The sequence below is a fragment of the Phragmites australis genome, chromosome 6 (assembly GCF_958298935.1).
Source record: "Phragmites australis chromosome 6, lpPhrAust1.1, whole genome shotgun sequence".
NCBI classification, from domain to species: domain Eukaryota; kingdom Viridiplantae; phylum Streptophyta; class Magnoliopsida; order Poales; family Poaceae; genus Phragmites; species Phragmites australis.
Window position 1 is genome coordinate 12,318,137 of NC_084926.1, and position 13,844 is coordinate 12,331,980.

Below are 13,844 nucleotides of genomic sequence, written 5' to 3' on the forward strand. Positions count from 1 at the left end.
CTCCAGCCCTAACTAATCTCAATCCTCTCCCTCGATCTCCCCCTTTCCTCTCCCGGCGGCGAGGCGAGGCGAGGCCACGAATCGACGCGGCGAAGTCTCTCGCGTGCTTCCCCCAGGCTCCCCGGCCTGCTCGCCGAACGCTCTCCATCGCACGCGCGCGCCCCCAGGTCCCCGGCGCTCCTCCCACGGTTCCACCGGAGTGAAGCGCGCCACCTGGGAGTCCTCATCTCCGCTCGGATTGATTTCCGCTTTTGTCGGTAAGGAATCCCTAGCTTGGCTTGATGGATTGCTCTAGGAGTGTGTTTTGCCCTGCAGGAGCCTTTCGTTTTGCAGTGAGCAACCGAATCCAAAATTTTATCCCTGGGATTGATACTCCAGTTCGTCTAGTTTGTCGAGGATTTGTTTGATACTCCAAAATTTTGCAGGGGAGGGGGTTACTAAAAACACCTTTTTTTGCCTAAAAATTTTGGGGGTTGAACTGAACCCTATGTCCGACGTTAAGCCAGTCCCTGAGATCAATACGAGACATGCCTTTTGCAGTGTTCTGTCTTATGAGTACTAGTGTTTGTTCTTAAATCTTAATGTGAGAGGTCGCAATATTGTTCTGCTTATGGATAACTGCTTGTTAGGGGTGTTATTTTGACGTAATTTACTTCTAATTGATTGCTGCCGCGGACAATCTAGGGCCAGAATGTACTAAGATTGTTTTTGTTACCAGGTTTTCGCTGGATATATCTGAGTTTTTGCCGTGAACAACAAAATGGAGAGCACTCAGAATGAGAACCGAACTGACACCAAGCAAGATGATGAGGCACACCAAAGCAAACATGATGATGAGGTAATTCTACACCTCTAGTAATAATGTGAAACGGTTAATGGACTAACAGTATTTTATGTTGTTGTAAACTTTCAATTCCGTTATCCAATGGTTATCTCTGCCTTCTTTCACTTCATTTTGTCCACCGGACAATATTGATCGGGAATCTGCTGCGATCTTATTTCATTGGCAAACTCTGGCAGACTGGGAAGGATAGGGCCAGAATTGATTAGGGAGAGGATTTTGAGTTCTTAATTTGGAATGTCTATAACTGGTTGGGTGTTTGCTAGGCCTGCTACAATAGTTAGACATGAGATTCAATAAAAAAACTGCAAATTTTTGATTATTTGCTTCCCAATTTTGACCTTAATATCAGCGCATGCATTGGTCACTTGTAAATTACGACCTAGATTGCTCTAAAAAAGATACATCCTAGATTGCACAAATAATGAGAAAGACATGGGCACAACAATATATGAACACATGTGAACCACACCGTGTTACCGTGGAGTCCAATCTTGGAACTAACCAAAAGTTACCAGCAGCAATCATCCGATCCCAAGGGCTAAGACACATCGTGGACAGTACTGCACAAATAAAAGTTTCCTTTTTTGTAGTTGGTTTCTAGTTTCCCTAACTTGAGGCAGTTTGTTAAAATTGGACCCTCGACTGCAGCTTGAATGGATCCATTTTCTGTTCCTTTGGCAGTCCTGCAGATCTTATTTAGAGTCCTAATCATAAATATCTCGTTCCATTGGCTATCTGGGCAATATAGTGCTATAAGAATCCTGCTCAACAATCCTAACTTTTTTTTTTGCTTTGCAGGAGGCCCGCCTTGAAGAACAGAAGAAAATTATTGAACAGAAGACCTCCCTCCGTCAGAGCAACCTAAATCCTGAAAGGCCTGGTAGTTATTTCTTTCAGCAATGGCTATTCCATAGAACACTGAGATGCACCAACAACAATTTAAATGAAATGCTGGAAAAATTTCTTGGTTTCTATCCTTGTTTGGTGGGGGAACTAATTTCTACAGTGAACAAACAATATTGTAAAGGTGCATGAATTTGTAATATAGATGCTGCCGACAGTATTGACTGCTTGCTTTATCTTTGTCGTGCATTCCAACTCTGTTCATTTGGTAGACCAGCGATGTACCAACTATGTAACCAGCTATGTAGTGTTTAGGAATTAGAACTCTTGTTCTGTAGAGCGGGTCTCCTTTTGGCATTGCGGTGGCTTTTTGAAAGCACTTATATATTCTTTTTTTGGGTATGATAATAAGTTTGAAGAATATTTTTTTTAGTCATGACAATATCATCTTATCGAAATCAGTAAAGATTCCTGCAACTAAGTTTATTCCACAGAGTAACACATCAGCCACAAATCGGTCCTGAGCCTTTTTTGCAGACTTTGGGGGCAATGGGTGCTTTAAGGATTATTTAATGCACAGAGGGTGGGAGGGGGATGCGTTTTAGTAAAACCATAAAACCATAGTTTTTGAGGGAAGGAGACAACCTATGCGCAGTGCTACTGCAAATGTATGCAAAATTTTGTAGATGGTATATAAATAAATCAAGAAATATAAATGCCTCTAGGTTGATCATACTGATTTTGTTAGCTCTACTTTAAGATGTACCTTGAGATTCCTCATATTTTGGAGTTCTAGGCTTCTGGACATGTTGAACGAGGTTAAAGGAGCTCTTACCCCAATCTCATGGAAGCTACTTACTGAACAACTCAGTGTGTTAATTTATACACATTAGCTCAGATGTCCCTATTTTTTTGACATGGCACTTTTAACTTTGATTGATTTTTTTGTCAACTAAAAACCCAGTGTGACAGTTCTATTTTTTTTGCACCTTATATATTCTTGAGTCCTGGCAATGGAAGCTGATGAATTAATCAATGGTTTCATTTTTCTTATTTTGCTTATTTCATTCTGTAATTCTGGGTTCTTTTGCATTGAAATAGATGGTTAGTCTTTTGATCATAGAGTAGAAAATTTCTTATCTTGATCAGTAAACACAATGTTTGTATCATGACATCATCATTGTAATCAATGTGACGATTGACTGCTTCCAGATGCAAACTACCTGAGGACTCTGGACTCCAGTATTAGGCGAAATACAACAGTTATAAAGAAGCTGAAAACAATAAATGATGAACAGAAGGATGGGCTAATGGACGAGTTGAAAAGTGTGAATTTGAGCAAATTTGTCAGTGAAGCAGTTTCTTATATTTGTGAGGCCAAACTTCGTTCTGCTGATATACAAGCTGCTGTTCAGGTGATTTACAACAGTAACTTCCTTTTGTGTTACACTACACAACAGTGTCCATTTCATATAGACATGCTTATCATGTTATTGCTGTTGAACTCTCCATTGTACATGAGCAAGGCCTTTTGTCTATGCCAAGTTTCTGGGTTACAGAATGAAGCTTGTTCGTTATCCCTATGACAGCCTTAGGACTTCTTTCTCTGTTACGGTATGTTGGATACCAACCATTCTGATGTATGCTGTTGCATAGTTACGGTAACCGTGGCAGCTGCTGATTCCCTGAGGTGTCTGGTTCAGTGGCTTGCGGTTTCAACCACAGGTTCTTTGGTTGGATTAGCATTTCAAAAATAGGGCACAATCTTTAATAGCATGTTTGTCCTACAGTTTGTACCAAAGTAAACTCAGGTGGAGTGATTATCACACTTGGTTTTCATTCCACAACCTTCAAGTTGTGGTTTCGATGCCCCTTCAAGCCAAGTTTTGGCTTTTGAGGCAATACATGACGGCTGACCCTTGGCTGGGGCATAGCTGTGTTTTTGGCGGTTTAGCTCAAAACTTAGTGGTTCAACTGCGATTTTTTCAGCTCAAAGCGGCTGTATCGCGGGAATGACTAAAAGCTAAACTAGATGGCTACACCAGACTAGCAGCTTGTTCCAGTTTTTTCTAGTTTACCACCAATCCATTCCGGGTTTAATAACTACGTGCTATAGGCCTAACAGTTTCGTTTTCACCTAGATCGCCTTAATGGGTGCTGCAAATTTTTGTTATTTAATTTGGACTACATGGCTTCATTACTGTACTTTGTGGATTAAGGTTTAATTGATGATAAAGGTGTGAACTTTCGTATGCTTGACTTCTGTGTGTATCTATATAGTATAGTAACCCAAATAACCTTTCTAGCAATGTAATGTAGGTTTGCTCTCTGCTTCATCAAAGATACAAGGACTTCTCTCCTTGTCTTATTCAAGGTCTACTGAAGGTCTTCTTTCCTGGAAAATCTGGAGATGATTTGGATGCAGACAAAAATTCGAGAGCCATGAAGAAGAGAAGCACATTGAAACTTCTGATTGAACTGTATTTTGTTGGAATTGTTGAAGATGCTAGTATCTTTGTAAACATTATAAAAGATCTTACATCAGCTGAGCATTTGAAGGACCGTGAAGCAACTCAGACAAATTTGTCTCTTCTCTCTACCTTTGCTCGTCAAGGGAGGTTTTTTGTAGGGCTGCAGTCTCATGGTCAAGAAGTTTATGATGAGGTAAGAGAAATTTAAGTACCAACATGATTTATTAAGGTTATCTAAGGCCTAAAAAAACTTACAACATTTCAACTGCACTAGCATATCTAGGCATCTAGCTGCTCTTAGTTCATTGTGCATCCTTGTGCTCGAAAGCTATCATTTTGTTTCTTGTTTCTGTCGTTCTGAACAAGCAGACATACTTTTTGTAACCTTTATATATGACTAGAGAATACTAAATTGATTATTCTCCCACTATAAAAGGCAAATTGAATCATTAGAATTTAAATCTTCACTTTACTTCAGGAAGTTTCATTGATTTGTTGATGCACAATTCACTCTAGGGCCTCAGCATTGGAGATGATGACTGTGATGTCACCACCTATATACTATTTTATGTACTATCCTGGGAGTTTACTAGACACAACATGTGTGCATTGTATATACCACGTAATATATTGTCACAAGACATGTTTCGATGATTTCTACAAAGTCTTGTCAATTTATTCACATTATACAATATCTATACTGTGTCAAGTGATTTATTAAAAAAGCTTGAATTGATGCAGTTCTTTAAGGACCTAAATGTTACTGCTGATCAGAAGAAATTCTTCAAGAAAGCCTTAAACTCTTACTATGATGCTGTAGCTGAGCTACTACAATCAGAACATGCGGTAACTCATCCCTTTTCTTTATTAATTCGGATGCTCTTATTTGTCGTCATTCGGGTTTCCTCTAATATCTTCATGCATAAACCCAAACTATCTGCTGCACCCAGTCTCTTCGTCTGATGGAGGCAGATAATGCAAAAGTTTTAAGTGCCAAAGGTGAACTTAGCGATGAGAACACAGCCTCATATGAGAAACTCAGGAAGTCCTTCGATCAGTTACTACGTGGTGTATCCTCGTGAGTATATCTGAATGCCATTTTTAATTGGTTTGTTTATTGGATAATATCAGCAGAAGCTGTCATTATGTACTTCCATTTTTTCATTGAACATAATGACGTTCCATTTTTAATTTGTTTGTTTATTGGGCGGTTGGACCGCATCAACACAAACTGACATCATGTGGTATTGCAATCCTGTTTCTTTTAGATTGAATGTAATGAGATCTGGTCTTCTGTCTGCGGGCTTCTGGTTGAGTTGTATTGGAGCGCATGCATGGCCCCTGAAATTTACCATTTGAATTTGTTCTTGCCTACCATACCCCACCCCGTACAATCCTAGAATGAAGTGATTTTTTTAGGAAAATAAATGCATCATAAATTGGGCATATTAAAACAAGACAGGATATAGGAAATATTGATGTACCATCCTTCAAAATTTCATCCTCACTTTCAACCTACACGAGGAGAAAGAAAAACATAAATTGCTGAAAACTAAACAGGAAGGGGGAAAAGACAAAAGTAACTATTTGCATCAAGCAACTATTTTGTTTGTCCTAGTACTGATATTTATCGAACACGCAGGACTGCGTGTCATTATATTAAGCGAGAGAGAATGGCAAAACAACCGAAACATTTGCGCGCCACATACACAACCTTCCAGGTCCAAGCTGGCATGCGCGCCACATAAGTTACAACAAACGACCCAAACAACAACCCTAACTCATGGCAATAAGGAGCGCAGGCCACGGACACCCACCTGGCACCAAAGCTCTGCCTCCTCTAAGATCTCGCTTACCACCAATTGTGTGTTGGGTGATGCCCCATTAAACACACAATTGTTTTGGTGCATCCAGATGTGCCATGCTCCTAGGATCACCAAGGAATTAAAATCTTTCTTTTGCAACTTGGTAATCTCCTTCGTCGCACCGCGCCACCAATCCGGGAATGAGACAGAGTCATCGTCTGCCGGTGTCACTCGGTGCAAACCCACCCCTTGAGAACCTTGAACCAAACCTGTCTTGCAAACACACATCCGATAAGATGTGTGATTGTCTCGGCGTCCTAGTACTGATACACACATACTTTTACAATGTTGCGGTACCTTTTCAAATCACATTTTCTTCTACTTTTGGTTATATCAGTTAGTTGAAAGCATCTTCTTTTGGAGTCATAAAAACAAAAACAAACAATTATTGCAATTAGTAAAATTCTTGTCACTATCTAGATGCCACAAATCCATGGTGATACTAGGCATGAGGGAGAATGTGTTAGTCTTGGTGGAGAGGTGGTTCCCAAGAAGGATACCTTTTGATATTTGGGATCAATGCTACATAGGTATGGTGATATCGATGATGATGCTAGTTATAGAATCAAAGTCGGATGGATGAAATGGCGTCAAGTTTCTGGCATCCTCTGTGACAAGAGGGTGCCACAAAAGCTGAAAGGTAAGTTCTATAGGACGGTGATTCAACCTATGATGTTGTATAACGCCGAATGTTGGTCAACTAAAAGGTGACATGTCTAATAGTTAAGTGTAGCAGAGATATGTATGTTGCGATGGATTTGTGACCATACAAGAAAGGATCAGATCCGAAATAATGATATACGCAATAGGGGCATCCAACGGAGCCCTCCAGAGTCACTTGTGCATAGCGGGATACTGAGGCACGCTGATAATGTGAAGAGAGGCAGGGTCGACCAAACCTAATATTGGAAAAAATTAGTAAAGAGAGACTTGAAGGATGAAATATCCCCAAAGAACTATCCACGAATAGAAGTGCGTGGAAGTTAGCAATCCACGTGTCAGAACCATAACTTATGCATCAGTCTCCTTGTACCGTAATCATTTTTATTTTTTTACTATTACTAGTACCTTTATTATCATTATTGTCTTCTCGTCATCTTTTTAGTTGGAACTTGTGGGTTTCATCTCTAGCCTGGGGACAAAGGCTTTGTTGTTGTTGTATCTAGATGCCACAACGCAATGCAGTAACCATAAATTGGCCATTACTTCTAACATGACTTGAACAAGTGTTCATAATTCTCTTTTAGCATGTCAATATTATCATTCTTTCTTATGTTTTTGTGTATGGTTTTTGGGCTATCTTAAATGCCCTCTTTCGCAGGCTAGCTGAAACTCTTGACATGCAGCCTCCAGTGATGCCAGATGATGGAAATACAACAAGGGTTACTACAGGAACTGAAGTCTCCCCCTCTTCTGGAAAAGAATCATCTGTGCTGGAACCTATTTGGGACGATGAAGATACGAAAGCTTTTTATGAGTCTTTATCTGATCTCAGGTTAACTTTTCATGCTATTTCCAGTATCTGTTTCACTCTTTAGCTTTATTTTATTATTCTTTTGAGATTATGCAACCTACCTCTTGGAGCAGAGCATTTGTGCCCGCTGTACTATTGGGAGAGGTCGAACCGAAGTCAAATGAGCAACACTCTAAGGGCCGTGAACAATCTAGTGTAAGAATCTTTATCTCAAAACTAGGACATGCTTTAAATTCTTATCTGTAGTGTCTGAAAAGGTTTCAGAATAACTTTGTTAAAATTTAGATGACACTATGACTATCTGCTTGTTTGCAACATTTCAGCACCGATCTTTTTCTCATATATCTTTGGCAGCCTAGATCTTTGGTTGGGTTTTGCTTAGTATCTCTTGCTTGTTTCTTTTGGATAGCAAAATCCATTCAAGGACATGTATGTACAATGGTGGCACCTCTGAAATTGTCTCTTAGCTTCCTCATAAGCTTTAAGGCGACTTAGATACAATCCCTACAATATTATGTAATGTAACTTTACAAAATCTTTATGTTGTCACTTGAGTTATCTCTATTTGGTCCTAGTAATCTCAAAGAGAGGTCTCTTAGCTGTCAAATATGACTTAATTTTCTTCTTGTTCTCTCGACCCCACATAGGATTCACTGAGTGTGGTCTTGTGAATGTTGTTTACTTTTTAGATTGATCACATGTTTCAATAGAATTTTTATATCCAACATACAGTTATTTTTGTACCTTTTTCTCTCATTATGTGCTTTTGACAGTGAGAGAGGGCAGGAGGAATGCCCTTACTCCTTTTCTAAATATGCATTCGCATATCATTTTTTTTATTTTCTTTTTTGTGTTTGACACTAAACCATTGTATGAATTTTGTTATGAAGGAGTCCACTGCAGAACAAGAGACTGAAGTACATGATATCGCTCAAACTTCTTCGGCCACTGAACATCAACCGGAAGTAAAGGCAGATGACGGAACTAAAGATAGAGAAGACAAAGATAAAGATAAGGCAAAAGATGCAGAAAAGGAAAAATCGAAAGAGAAGGACCCGGATAGAAAAATTGATAGAGAGAAAGAGAAAGTAAGAGCCTTGGATGGTGCAAGTTTGGATAGCCTCCTGCAGAGGCTACCAGGATGTGTCAGCCGTGATCTTATTGATCAATTGACGGTATTAGCTCATGTTGTTATAATTGATACTCTCCACATTTAGGACTGATTATCATTAGCAAGCTACTTTTGATTTCTCCAGGTTGAGTTTTGCTACCTAAATTCTAAAGCAAATCGAAAGAAACTTGTACGAACCTTATTCAATGTTCCCAGGACTTCACTGGAACTGTTGCCTTACTATTCTCGTTTGGTTGCCACACTGTCAACTTGCATGAAAGATGTCCCAAGTATGCTTCTGTCTATGCTTGAAGAGGAGTTCAACTTTTTAATAAATAAGAAGGTATGCTCATATTAACTTTGCTCCTTTACATTGTTTGTGCTTACTTCCTGTTTTTTAATCCTAACATATTTCTTTTAATCCTTAATTGCTGGCTACCTGGTATTTGTTAATTGCTTTACAATCTGAGTCACATTATTAAAGTCAATGTAAACAAGAAATTCATGAGATGGCCACAATAAAAATGGCTTTTTTATGGAATTTCCAAACATGCCCCCGCCCCCCAAACTTTTTTATTTACTGTGACTAATTTTTCTCTGTCTCTGTTCTCTTACCTTTCAGGACCAGATCAATATTGAAACAAAAATAAAAAACATAAGATTTATTGGGGAGTTGTGCAAATTCAAAATGGCACCTCCAGCTCTTGTTTTTAGCTGTTTGAAGGTATGCATTTGTTACACAGGGAACTAGTAAGTAGTAACATCTATCTCGCATTTACATGTCTCTTAGTGAAGGAATATTTGTTTTCTGTATTTTGCAGGCCTGCCTAGATGATTTCAGTCATCATAACATTGATGTGGCCTGCAACCTTCTCGAGACTTGTGGCCGTTTTTTGTATCGTTCACCTGAAACTACAATTCGCATGGCCAACATGTTGGAGATACTGATGCGACTGAAAAACGTCAAGAATTTGGATCCGCGCCACAGTACACTAGTAGAAAATGCCTACTACCTTTGTAAACCACCGGAAAGATCTGCCCGAATCTCAAAAGTTCAGCCGCCTTTGCATCAAGTAAGATTTCCATGTACTCTGATATATCTACTGTACACTTTCATTTAACTTATGTACAAAGTTTAACAGTGAACATACCTTCATCTTTTTGTCCTGTGCAGTACATAAGAAAGTTAATTTTCTCAGATCTAGACAAATCAAGTGTCGAACATGTTCTTCGCCAATTACGCAAGTTACCTTGGGCGGAGTGTCAGCAATACATTTTAAAGTGCTTTTTAAAGGTTCACAAGGGAAAGTACAGCCAAGTTCATCTGATTGCTCTTCTCACTGCTAGCCTCAACCGCTATCATGATGACTTTGCTGTCGCAGTGGTAGATGAGGTTAGTTCCCTCTGCTGAGTTCTTACGCTATGTCGCTATGGTGTTCTCGATCCCAAGAGAAGTTTCTGATTGGTGTAATTGTCTCTTACTGCCTAAGCATATACTTCAGGACTCAAACTTCTACATGGCATGCAAAGTTATGGCCTCATTGATGAAGAATGGTCATATTCTTAGATTTCGAGAAGTTATGATTTATGAATAAGTTTTTTGGATCTGCTTTTAGTTGGAGCATCTCTACCCACTCCCTCTCACTTCTCATTTTTGTTTCAATGCATAAAAATACTTGGTATTCCTTGGCGTCTGTTTTTCTTCTTAAGTCAGCAGTAAAATTAACTTGTGACACCTTTATTATGTGGCAGTTTTCAGTTGTTGCGTTGTGGATAAACCAGCTAACATCCAAGTTATTTATTCTATTATTCTATATAGGTTTTAGAAGAGATAAGGGTTGGACTAGAGTTGAATGACTATGGGATGCAACAAAGGCGCCTTGCCCACATGCGATTACTTGGAGAGCTCTACAGCTACAAGCATATAGATTCATCAGTTGTATTTGAGACGCTATACCTTATCATTGTGTTTGGTCATGGAACTCATGAAGTAAGTAAATCCATCCTTCAGCAAAGATTTGAAAACCTTTGCTATCTTCAAATTAAGTGATATATTATTGCCCATAATGTGGCTTAGATGCAAACATGTAAAGTGTAAATATTCCCGCGGTTCTCACAATGGTTTCACATGTTTGTAATTGTATATTTGAAAATTATTGCATTTTGGTATATCTCAGTAACCCGATCCTTTTCTCTGCTTGGTAGAGCTCAGTAACTAAAGAAATTTTAGCAAAATGTAGTAATATTTCTACGTCTGGCATTATCCTGCTTGTACCTGTTAGCTGTATTCTATAAGACTACAAACCTTACAGATGTGTGAAACATTCTGCATACTTATGTGGGGATAAAGAATCGCCAACAAGTTAGATGACTGATAGGGTTAAGCTGGTATCATTTTTTCCCTGAGCATATCCCTCCCTTTTTTCTCTTTCTGTAGCAAGATGTGTTGGATCCACCAGAAGATTGCTTCAGGATCAGGTTGATCATTACACTTTTACAGACCTGTGGTCACTACTTCAGTAAGGGATCTTCAAAAAGAAAGCTCGACAAGTTCTTGCTACATTTCCAAAGATACATCATTAGTAAAGGGCCCTTACCACTCGACATAGAGTTTGACATTCAGGTTAGTCCTTCATGTATACAACTTGCCAAAATGCATGAATACTTTTGTGAATCATCTCCTTTATAGGGTGCAGGGTCATGAAGTCAAAAACTAATCTAGAAGGTGTAACATGTATGTAGTTAAATCTATGTTTTGTATGACCAATGATGCCTTCCTAGTAAAAAAACTCGACCAACCTAAGAGGAGCTAGGTGTCATTATAAATAAGAAGAAGTAGACACCTAAATTCGCGTCGAAGAGGACTCGAACCTAGGTGGTCTAGGCGTACATTCCACACCCTCAACCAACTGAGCTAGGCTTAGTTCCTTAGATGCTTTCCTAGTAGGTTGTGGGTTCTGATTATTTGGTAGTATATATTGGCCTTTACTTGATAGAATTTTAATCGATGCATATTTGACATTTTGAGGGTTATCTTACATCTGTTGAATCTATGTTGTGTATGACCAATGATGCTTTCCTAGTAAAAAAACTCGATCAACCTAAGAGGAACTAGGTGTCATTATAAATAAGAAGAAATAGACACCCAAATTCGCGTCGAAGAGGACTCGAACCTAGGTGGTCTAGGCGTACATCCCATACTCTCAACCAACTGAGCTAGGCTTAGTTCCTTAGATGCTTTCCTAGTAGGTTGTGGGTTCTGATTATTTGGTAGTATATATTGGCCCTTAATTGATAGAATTTTAATCGACGCATATTTGACATTTTGAGGGTTATCTTACATCTGTTGACTTATGAATAGTTAAATCCTGGTACTGAACTTTTTTTAGGGCAAAATTATAACGATTCATGTCTGTCAACATTTTGATGTCTTGTTTACTCAACATATCATGTAAACTTTTTAACTATGGGTCACCTGAACCATAATTCGTAGGGTACACTACTATGAATGCTCCAGTAATGTACTGCCTTATACAGTTAGACCAATACACTGCATCTGGTCCAGGCAATATTGCTGTCAGTTGTTGATAAATGGTGTTATTGCTATCATGTTTATATAAGTGAATGTAATTCTGTGGCTTTGTGGTGGAGCTGAGTACATATGATCATTTTATTTAGGATTTATTACACTGATCATCATGTTTGATGATGCTGAAGATGTGCATTATCTTCAGTGAGAACTGAGGACAGTTTTTTTATGTGTTCTTGCAGGATTTGTTTGTTGAGCTACGACCAAACATGTCTAGGTATTCATCAATGGAAGAACTAAATGCTGCATTAGTTGAGCTAGAAGAAAGCGAATGTGCAGCCCCAGTTGAAAAGGCTGAAAGTGAAAGACACTCGGACAACGAATCTCAGACAAGGCAGCCACAAGATGCTGCTCCATCTGTGAATGGCCAAACTTCAGGAAATGGAGTTGAGGAAAACGGCAAGGATCATGAAGGAGGCAGTGAGAGCTATTCAGATAGTGGTAGCATTGATGGGCGGGAAGATGAGGAAGATCTGTTGTCTGAGGAGAAATCAAATGATGGATCAGATAATGAAGGTGATGATGAGGATGATGACATTCCGGTTGGTTCTGATGAAGATGAAAGCGTTGAGATTAGACAGAAAGTGGTGCAGGTTGATCCAAAGGAGCAAGAAGACTTTGATCGAGAGTTGAAAGCCCTTGTTCAGGAGAGCTTGGAGTCGCGTAAATCAGAGGCTCGTTCAAGGCTCACTTTGAACATGAAGGTCCCAATGAATGTCCTCGAGGGTTCAAAGGACCCACGGGCTACAGAATCCGAGAGTGGAGAAGAAACTGTGGATGAAGAGGGTGGTAATGCTGGGGGTGGTAGCAAGGTTCGTGTCAAGGTGCTAATGAAGAAAGGACACAAACAACAAACAAAACAAATGTTAATTCCCGCTGACAGCTCACTCGTGCAAAGCACAAAGCAGCAAGAAGCTGCTGAGCTTGAGGAGAAGCAGAGCATTAAGCGGAGGATCCTTGAATACAACGAAAGGGAGGAGGAAGAACTGAATGGAGGAGCATCACAAATGGGGAATTGGAGTCAAGGAGGTAGCAATACCAGCAGTATTAGATCAGGTGGTCGGGGCAGCTGGGATGGTTCTATGCGGGGAGGTGGTCGGCAACGGCATCACATCGCGGGTGCGGGTGGTTTCTATCACAGTTATGGCAGGAGAAGATAAGTTACGAGTGGGAGTTAGTTGTCCTGAGGTTTTTGACAGGACAATAGTTTTCTTATATTTAACTGCCTAATGGATAAGAAAAATGTCTAAAGGGTGCCTCAGGGGAGGTAAAACAGCTCGATCGAAACTGCCACTTATGGGAGATCAGAATATCTTCAAGGAGCAATTTTCTGCTTGGGTAATGGCCTCACTGTTTCAATGCTTGGTAAAGCTAACGGTGGGTATCTTCAGAGTTTATTGATCTGTTTGCATGTATATAAGTTAATTTGCCAACTGGAGTGCAGATCTGTTGTTAATCTAATTAGCTTGTAGTGTGCGCACATCTACCTGAATGTTGACCTTGGTGCTATTTGCAGAGCATGTGCACAATGTTTAGATGCCATGTCAGGGTATGGATCACTGTCAGTACTGTTTGGTGCCATTTTGAGTATTGGTGACATCCTACAAATATCTTGAAATAGCAAGGCATGTGCTCGTCGTTTCTCTA

The 13,844-nt window shown here is 39.6% G+C and overlaps 1 protein-coding gene across 2 annotated transcripts; it reads left to right on the forward strand.

Moving 5' to 3' along the window:
- LOC133921717 (regulator of nonsense transcripts UPF2-like) lies at positions 1-13,844 on the forward strand. 2 transcript variants are annotated; one of them, XM_062366703.1, is made up of 17 exons: positions 1-257; positions 719-838; positions 1,643-1,724; positions 2,900-3,102; positions 4,007-4,351; positions 4,900-5,004; positions 5,109-5,236; positions 7,345-7,518; positions 7,611-7,692; positions 8,388-8,672; positions 8,754-8,951; positions 9,231-9,332; positions 9,430-9,681; positions 9,783-10,001; positions 10,428-10,598; positions 11,046-11,231; positions 12,380-13,844. In XM_062366703.1, the coding sequence occupies exons 2-17, from the start codon at positions 761-763 to the stop codon at positions 13,355-13,357; spliced, it is 3,588 nt and encodes a 1,195-aa protein (XP_062222687.1). In that variant the 5' UTR covers positions 1-257; positions 719-760; the 3' UTR covers positions 13,358-13,844. The 2 variants fall into 2 exon arrangements, with proteins under 2 accessions (XP_062222687.1, XP_062222688.1); XM_062366704.1 differs by having other exon boundaries at positions 8,391-8,672.

Coding starts and splice junctions, on each gene's coding strand:
- LOC133921717 (XM_062366703.1), top strand. CDS start 761: ATGGAGAGCACTCAGAATGAGAACCGAACTGACACCAAGCAAGATGAT. Junction 7,693..8,387: donor AGGGCCGTGAACAATCTAGT/GTAAGAATCTTT, acceptor TTTGTTATGAAG/GAGTCCACTGCAGAACAAGA. Junction 10,002..10,427: donor CTGTCGCAGTGGTAGATGAG/GTTAGTTCCCTC, acceptor TATTCTATATAG/GTTTTAGAAGAGATAAGGGT.